Consider the following 9,098-nt stretch of genomic DNA (forward strand, 5'->3'; position numbering starts at 1 on the left):
GACAAACATATACTAAAATTGAGTTCAGGAGATAATAGGGACCCCGTATAATTGGAGTTTGTCCTAGCAAATTCGGTCATAGTTCGAGGTGGCACAGAATGCTTATCTCACAATATATATAAAAAAAGTCCATAGCTAATTCAAAGAAGTTAGTTGAGTAAAGCTGATCAAACAATAAAGAGAGTAGTTGTCAATTTCACACATAGATTTCTAAGGATGTTATTATATCTAAAAATTATCATGTCCCTTTTCTTAGTCCTTCCAACTGGTTTTAGTATATATAGAAAGTGTAACATAAGCTAAAAAAGAAAACTTACCAATGGCTCAACATGAAACTTCTTGGTTAATTTTTCTTTCTCTTCTTGCAATCAAAGTGTGTGTTTCTAGTGTAAATCTTGATGGAAATGGCTACATATCGGCGGTTGGAGATTCCGGGATGAGAAGGGATGGGCTAAGAGTTGCTATAGAAGCATGGAATCAATGCAATGAAGTTGGAGAAGAAGTGTCTAAAATGGGAAGTCCAAGAGCTGCTGATTGCTTTGATGTCTATAAAGCTTCTACTCAATCACAACAAGGTTAGTTGAGTTATATGTCCTAGGCCGGGGGTCTATCGGAAACAGTCCCTCTACTTCATCGGAGGTAGTGGTATGAACTGCGTACGCTCTACCCTCCCTAGACCCCGCTTTGTGGGAATACACTGGGTATGTTGTTGTTGATAGTGTGATCTTATGTTATATGTCCTGGGCTGGGGGTCTATCGGAAATAGTTTCTCTACTTCATTTGAGGTTGTGGTATGGACTGTGTACACTTCCCCAGACTCCACTTTGTGGGAATGCACTAGGTATGTTGTTGTCGTTGATAGTGTGATCTTGCTCGTGTTGTCGGTCACAAACCTGAATAAAGGAAGACACCCGATTACGATGAATCCTCACAATATAGGATGTATCTCCCAAAAAGGTAGCTTAAATGGATCTACACGATCAGTGAGGAATCATATAACTGACGTGATTCACTTAGGATTGAGACATTGTTGTTTTAGTCTTTTTTTTTTTTCTAGGTTGTGATAGTGTGATCTTGCTCGTGTTGTCGGTCACAAACTTACGATGAATCCTCACAATATAGGATGTATCTCCCCAAAAAGTAGCTTAAATGGAGCGACATGATCAGTGAGGAATCATATAACTGGCGTGATTCACTTAGGATTGAGACATTGTTGTTTTAGTCTTCTTTTTGCGCCAATGTGAGATTTCCCACATTGTCGATCATAAAAGGAGGAGTGTTAATGAAGCGACATGATCAGTGAGGATTCATATAGCCGACATGACTCTGCTTAGGTATGAGACATTCTTGTTTTGTACTTTTCTCTAGGTTATGCTGGTGTGATCTTGCCCGCATTGCCGGTCATAAAAATGACTAGGAGAGCTATGATGAATCCTCACAATACATAATGTATATGATCAACGAGGATTCATACAGCCGAACCAACTTGTTGTTTTTTTTAAGGTTGGCTAATAGCTTTAAATGTCTATGGTTTTACAGGGGCAAATAATTGTTCTCTATGCAATGCAATACCATACATGTTGGTACATAGAGTGACAGAGGAAGAAAACAAGTTAGGCATAGGAAAATCATTTCTTGGATTGGACAAAAAAGCAATTCTTGATGTTGATCATTATGCAGCACAAAAAGAACTCTACTTAGGATCCAAATGTCAAGTCGACGACAAGCCAAATCCTTGGCAATTCTGGATGATCATGCTCAAGAACGGAAACATGGATACTTACGCTGCTAAGTGCCCGAAAAATGGATACAGATCAGGCCCGTATGGGCCTGACAGAAGGTTTCCGTGCTTCGGCAAAGGGTGCATGAACCAACCATTGATTTTTCACAACTACACAACTTTACAAGGTGTTAATAGGACTACACTGAAAGGTAGTTTTTATGGTACATGGGATTTGGATAGTCGATCGCGTAAAATGGGAGCAGAGAACAGTTCTTTCTATTCTGTGAAATGGAAGAAAGAATTGGGTAAAGGAAGTTGGATTTTTCATCATGTGTTAAGGACATCAAATAAGTATCCTTGGCTTATGCTTTATCTTAGATCAGATGCTACATTTGGTTTATCTGGTGGATATCATTATCCAACTAGAGGCATGTTGAAAATTGTGAGTAAGAACTCAAACTTTTCTTGATTTTTTCTACCCCCACCTCACTCCCCGCGAGTACCTGTTAAAGTTGTCGTCATGTGACCAGGAGGAACCCTCTGGCAGAAGTGTAAGGTATGGCTGCATACAATACACCCTTGTGGTGGAGCCCTTCCCGGACCTACATATAAGCGGGAGCTTTAGTGGACCAGGTTGCCCTTTTTACCTCACTCTCCGCGAGGATCAATAGTGTTCCTACTTACCCTCCAGCACGACTCAAACCTCAACCTATCAGTTGATGGTGGACGTGCTCAACCACACGAGCAAGTCTCACTTGTCTCGATTTCTTTTCTTTATGTTAATTTTACCCTCCGTAGATACTTTGAAGTCATTCATACCGTTGTTGTTAGCAAATTACCTCGTATTTGCCCTTGATTCTAGCCGAGTTCCAATCTGAATTACAACGGAGGGTCATTTCAAACCATAGCGGGAAACAAGAGAGGTAAATCGGTTAGGACCTTTTTCTCAGAGTATGTTTGACACATGGAGTTCACCTCATCCACATTGAAGCTCCGTTGAAGTCCAGGACAAAGACGAGATGATTTGCTAAAGACGAGGGCATGAATGGCCGATGTACATACTTTCTTAAAGGGCAGCCCGGTGCACTAAAGCTCCTGCTATGCGCAGGGTTCGGGGAAGGGCCCCACCACAAGGGTGTATTGTACGCAGCCTTACCTTCCATTACCGTGGAAATGGTCACATGGCAGCAACTTTACCATGTGAACACACTTTCTTCTCAAAGTATTTTGACTCGCGAGTTCACTCAATTCACATTGGAGCTTGGTTAAAGTTAAGGGCAAAGACAAGCCGATTTACTATATGATATTTAGCTTGAATGACCAGAAAGTATAACGAAGGGTAAAACTAAGACACTTCGTACATCATATGTACACTTTTCGAATCATTGATAAATTGTTGCTACTTTTGTGTTCAATAGATACCAGAATCACCAAACTTTAAGGTGAAATTCACCTTGAATGTGATGAAAGGAGGAGGTCCAAACAGCCAATTTTACTTAATGGACATGGGGAGTTGCTGGAAGAACAATGGCAAACCATGTGATGGCAATGTCACAACCGACGTTACGCGATACAGTGAGATGATCCTGAATCCAGAAACATCATCCTGGTGCAAACCAGATAGACCAAAACTATGTCCACCATATCACATTTTCCCAAATGGATCAAGAATTCATCGAAACGATACGATTCATTTCCCTTATGAGGCTTATCATATGTATTGTGCACCTGGAAATGGTGAATACATTGAACAGCCTAGTGCACATTGTGATCCTTATAGTAATCCTCAACCTCAAGAGATTTTGCAGATTTTGCCACATCCTGTTTGGGGAGATTATGGTTATCCTACTAGGAAAGGTGATGGTTGGATTGGTGATCCAAGAACATGGGAACTTGATGTTGGGAAGTTGTCACAATCACTTTACTTTTACCAGGTTTGAATTGACTTGTCCCTTTTCTTTGATCTCAAAAATGAGTTTAATAGTCGAGATAAGCATTCAGTATCCCCGAACTATGGCCAAAGCTGCTATGACACACTCCAATTTCACAGGGGACCTATTACTTCTCTAAATTCAACTTTAGCATTTTTTTGTCACACTTTTGCGTTGACGGAAAACTTTTATTACATAAAATGAGTCCCACGTCATAGATGTTACGTCAACTAAAAAGGTTCAGAAAAGGTGCTACTACGTCAGCTAAAAAGGATGACAAATATACACTAAAATTTAGTTCATGGGGTAATAGGACCTCGAGAAGTTGCAAATTTGGTCATAGTTTAGGGGTACGAGATGCTTTACTCATAAAAATTTAAGACATAAGCATCCAGCACCCCCGAACTCTGACCAAATTTGCTACGACACACTCCAACTTCTCGGGGACCTATTACTCCTGAACTAAATTTTAACGTATTTTTGTTATCCTTTTTAGCTGACGTGGCACTTTTTGTCAACCTTTTTACTTGACGTGACACCTTTGACATGGATCCCATTTTATGTAATAAAGATGTCACGTCAGCATAAAACGGTAACAAAAATATACTAAAATTGAGTTCATAGGATAATAGGACCCCGTGAAGTTGGAATGTATCGTAGAAATTTTAGCCATAGTTCAAGGGGTACTGGATGCTTAATTATCTCAAATTTTAATAATGAAAATTAATGATGGAATTTTTTTTTTCTTGTAGGATCCAAGAACTACAGCAGCAAGAAGGAAATGGACTTCAATTAACTTAGGAACTGAAATTTATAAAGATCCAAATCAAGTGGCTGAGTGGACAGTTAGTGATTTTGACATTATTGTACCTAAAAAATAGTAGTAGTAGCAGATATAGGAAAGAGAAAAAAAAAATTAGCAAAAAAATAAAAAGATCTTTTTTCCTTTTTATAACAAATTTGGAAAGATTCAATTTTGGTCTGAAGAAAGACCACCAGTTTTCTCCAAAGGGGTGTATTTTTTTTATTTTTGTATTATTTTTGATTTGTATCCAAGTTGTATGTATACTTGAAAATGAGATATGGATTTTCTTTCTTGAAATTATGTTATTTTAATTTCTGTTTTGCTATGTTGCTCGAAATCTTCAAAAATATTGCCTTGTTTAATCCTTACGTATATATTCATCAACATTTTTGAAGAGTTCGAACATAGTTGATTTGAGCAATGTGAGAAAAGCATCCAATACGACCTTGAACAATGGCCTAAGTTGCTACGACACACTCCAATTTCACAGGGGTTCTATTAATCCCGAACTCAATTTTAGCGTATTTTTGTCACCCTTTTGTGTTGATGTGACACCTTTATTACATAAAATGAGATCCACGTCAAAGATGTCATGTTAGCTAAAAAGGTTGATAAAAGTTGTCACATCAGCTAAAAAGGTTGATAAAATATGCTAAAATTTAGTTCAAGGTGATAATAGGACTCTCGTGAAGTTGGAGTGTATCGTAGCAAATCTGGTCATAGTTCAGGGGTACTAAATACTTTACTCGAGCAATTTAGACCGGTTATAACTTATATGCATACGGTGTATACATCAAGCCAATACATGCATGTCATGTGTTTGAATTTAGAGTTCATGTTACTTAACTATGATTTATTAATATGTATTTTACTTAATTTAATTATTTAATCGTGACAAAAAAATATTAATTTGATGTATTTACCAATGAGTTTTAATTATTTAGACTTGTCCTAAAGTAGAAGTAGTTGCACCAAACACTTTACCAGCTACTAACAAGTTGTGAATTTGGAGAGATGTCAGCAATTAACAACTACTAACAAACAGTTTTAATAATAATTAAAAAGAGCCAAATATTTTAGAAATTTGATTTTAAAATTATTAGTTTGATGATCAAAAAGATTTGTTCCAAAAAAAAAAAACCTAAGAGAGTCAACAGAATTCAAAGAAACAAATCAACTTTATCGTGGAAGAGGTCCACCACGTCATAGTTGTAAGAGGGTGATCATTATTTGACACATGGCCGACTCCATCCATTTATTATTACTTCCCTCAATTCATATTTACCATTATTCTCTCTCTTTCCACCTTATTTTCTTAAGTTTTCTCCACTTTATTAATTTATTACTTTCTTAAGTTTTCTTTAATTTACTCCCTCAATTTTTAATAATCATCATTATTTTGTTTGATTTTCTTAAAAAAATATTAGTTACATTTTAAGTGGTCGTTTGGTCATAAAAATTATTTTCTATTTTTGAAAAATTATTTCACTTTAGTGAGAAAAATGAAAACAAGATGCATTTTGCCACGAAAATTTCAAATACAATTTTGAAATTGTATTTGAAAAAGTGAAAACTACTTTTTACTTGTTTTCACTTTTTTCACTTATACCTCTCTCCCAAAGTTTTAAAAACACCTTTAATTTATATTAACGGCCAAGCACAACTCCAACCCCAACTTCAATTCCAACTCCAACTCTGAAAAATTTAATTTTCATGGCCAAACAAGGCCTAAATTTCTCAAGTATTTCTCTCTTTTTATACTATATTGATATCTCGCCAGATTTACGACTAGGGATAAAGATGAAAATAAATAAATAATTATATCTTAATTTTATTAAATAACAAGTATTAAGAAAATTTTGATCCAGATTAAGTTTGTTGTTTGTTGTTAAGATAAAATATAACTTCTCTTTCTAGTTTACTACATTCAGTTTTGATCTAGACTAATTTTTAGTTTATCTATGTCACGGTTAATGTATACTAAGTGATGAGGGTTTAGATAATTATGAAAATTAATTAGTTGTTGTCCCTACGTTTTTAGTTTTATTACTCCCCGTACGTTCCTAATTAGTTGTCATCCTTACTAAAAATAATTATTTCTTAATACTTGATGTATAATAAAATCAAAACATAATTACTCGTTCTTAATTAGTTATCGTCCTTGCTAAAAATATATATTTCTTAATACTTTATTTAATATAATCGAGACATAGGATTTTTAGAAAAACATTTTCTAGAAAAAACTTAAAATATTATTAGAAAAAACTCTAAAACCTTTTTTGAAAACTAAAAAATAAAAATGGGCAAGGGGGGGGGGTGGGAGGAGCTGATTGGGGTCGTGAGTCAGATGATAGGGTGTGAGGTAACGAAAAAATTGAATTTTAAAAAAGCGGAGGTGAGATGGTAGGTGGTGAGTGAGATTTTTTTTAATTTGGTTGTGGTGGGTTAATTCTAATAATTATAGGAATATTACAACTTATTTTTCATACTTTGATTAAGAAAGCTATTTTTCTTAGTTTGAAGAATTTTTTTTTTTTAGAAAAAATATTTTTAAAATTTTTTAGTCAAACGAACAAGAGAAAATAGAAAAATATTTTTTTCTTCATATCGAACACACCCATATTTACTCTTTTTTTCTATTTTTATTCTTAATCATAAATATGAAGAGATATTGATATAGTAAAATAAAAAAGAGAGAAATACTTGAGAAATTTAGAATGTAATTAATATTTTTTTAAAAAAAATTATACACAAAAATAATGACGATTATTTGAAAATTGAGAAAGTAAATTAAAGAAAACTTGAGAAATTAATAAAAACAATAAAGTGGAGAATTAAAAAAAAAAAAAAAAGGTAGAGAGAGAGAATGATATAAATATAAGTGGAGGAAAGTAATAATAAATTGATGGGTCCACCACACCATGTGTCAATTAATGGACACCCTGTTACAACTATGATGTGGTGGACCTCTACCACCATAAAATTTTTCTACTATCCACCAACAAAACTTGACTTCTTAAAATACTATTTTATATTGAGATAAAGTATCCGGTACCCCTCGAACTATGGTCAAAATTGCTACGATACACTTCAATTTCACATGGGCCCTATTATTCTCTAAACTCAATATTAACGTATTTTTGTCACCCTTTTATACTGACATAACACCTTTTTACATAAAAATGGGGTCCACATTAAAGGTATCACGTCAGTTAAAAAGGTGTCACATCAGCTAAAAAGAGTGACAAAAATTCACTAAAATTGAGTTCAGAGGTAATAAGACCCTGTGAAGTTAGAGTATATCGTAGTAAATTTGGCCATAGTTCAAGAGGTACTAGATACTTTACTCTTTTATATTTTCTCCATAAAAGTTAAGATAATACTCATCCCATTTTATGTATCTTACTATCTTTTAATTTTAGTATGTTTAATTTGTTTATCTCAGAGGAGAGGCTTGAAGTAACTAATAAAATTGTTATTATGCGATCAAGAGGTTACGGGTTCAAGCCATGAAAACAACCCACTGCAAAAATATAAGGCTAAATAAATATACAGGCCCATAAGCTATATTAGAAAATCATTTTTATAATTATTTTAAGTTAAAATGCCACGTGTTGTTATTTAATTAGGCACTTTGTCACATCATGGGCGTGTGTATTACATGCATTTTACATTTTTTGATACGTCAACAAATTGAGCTCAATTGAAATCATTTGTGAAGGAGTAAAGGATTCAATAAGTACCTGACTTAATTGAGGTGCCTATACGGGAAAAGTGAAATAGTTCAGGGGTCTGTATATGTATTCCATCTAAATTTAAAGTGAGACTACGTACAATACTCTTGTGGTCCAGTCTTTCCTTAGGCCTCGCACATAGCGAAAGCTTTCGTGCACCTACTTCTTCACAAACAAGACAAACACACTTCAAGAAGACACACTCAGTCTAATGAAACTCTTACTCAACAAATCCAACAATTGTATTTCTTCAACTTTGTATTTCTTCAACTTTGCCGGAGTCATCCGATTAGAAGAAATGAAAATGGGCTTGGTGCTTGGCTCAACATCTATATTTCCACCCTTAACTAGAAGTTACAAGGCTTAAAACTGGTTAAGGATAAAGGAGTACCACAACCCCAAAACCCTCGACGAAAGCTAGTTAAAAAAGGCAATTCGGTGTACTAAAACTGTCGGTATGCCTGGGTCCGAAAGAAAGTGATACCACAAGGCACTATTATACGCAACCTTACCTTGCATTTCTGCAAGAGGCTGTCTTCACGATTTGCACTCATGACCTTCTGATCATGTGACAACTTTACCAATTTTGCTGCAACCTCATATTGTAAAAAGGGTAGTCCAGTGCACTAAAGCTCCCACTATGCGCAGGATCCGAGGAAGAATTCCACCACAAGGGTGTATTGTACATAACCTTACCTTGCATTTCTACCAGAGTCTGTTTCCAAGGCTTCAACCCTTGACCTCCTAGTCACATGACAGCAACTTTACCGATTATTACTCCAAGGCTCCCAATTTTATATTTTGTCCAAAATAAACACCTTGGTGGATAGTTGCAGTTGTTCTATTTCTGGGCACATAGCTTTTTTGATATCTTGATTCTTGAAATAGGACCATCATGCAGAAAA

The 9,098-nt window shown here is 35.1% G+C and overlaps 1 protein-coding gene across 2 annotated transcripts; it reads left to right on the top strand.

Moving 5' to 3' along the window:
- Window positions 1-147: 147 nt before the first annotated feature.
- Window positions 148-4,756, top strand: LOC107868392. 2 transcript variants are annotated; one of them, XM_016715077.2, is made up of 4 exons: window positions 148-575; window positions 1,540-2,165; window positions 3,142-3,657; window positions 4,407-4,756. In XM_016715077.2, exons 1-4 carry the CDS (start codon window positions 320-322, stop codon window positions 4,533-4,535), a joined length of 1,527 nt encoding a protein of 508 aa, XP_016570563.1. In that variant the 5' UTR covers window positions 148-319; the 3' UTR covers window positions 4,536-4,756. The 2 variants fall into 2 exon arrangements, with proteins under 2 accessions (XP_016570563.1, XP_016570564.1); XM_016715078.2 differs by lacking the exon at window positions 148-575 and adding an exon at window positions 585-1,334.
- Window positions 4,757-9,098: the final 4,342 nt, after the last annotated feature.

Source organism: Capsicum annuum, chromosome 4, assembly GCF_002878395.1.
Source record: "Capsicum annuum cultivar UCD-10X-F1 chromosome 4, UCD10Xv1.1, whole genome shotgun sequence".
NCBI lineage: Eukaryota > Viridiplantae > Streptophyta > Magnoliopsida > Solanales > Solanaceae > Capsicum > Capsicum annuum.

Coding starts and splice junctions, on each gene's coding strand:
- LOC107868392 (XM_016715077.2), top strand. CDS start 320: ATGGCTCAACATGAAACTTCTTGGTTAATTTTTCTTTCTCTTCTTGCA. Junction 576..1,539: donor TTCTACTCAATCACAACAAG/GTTAGTTGAGTT, acceptor ATGGTTTTACAG/GGGCAAATAATTGTTCTCTA. Junction 2,166..3,141: donor CTAGAGGCATGTTGAAAATT/GTGAGTAAGAAC, acceptor TGTGTTCAATAG/ATACCAGAATCACCAAACTT.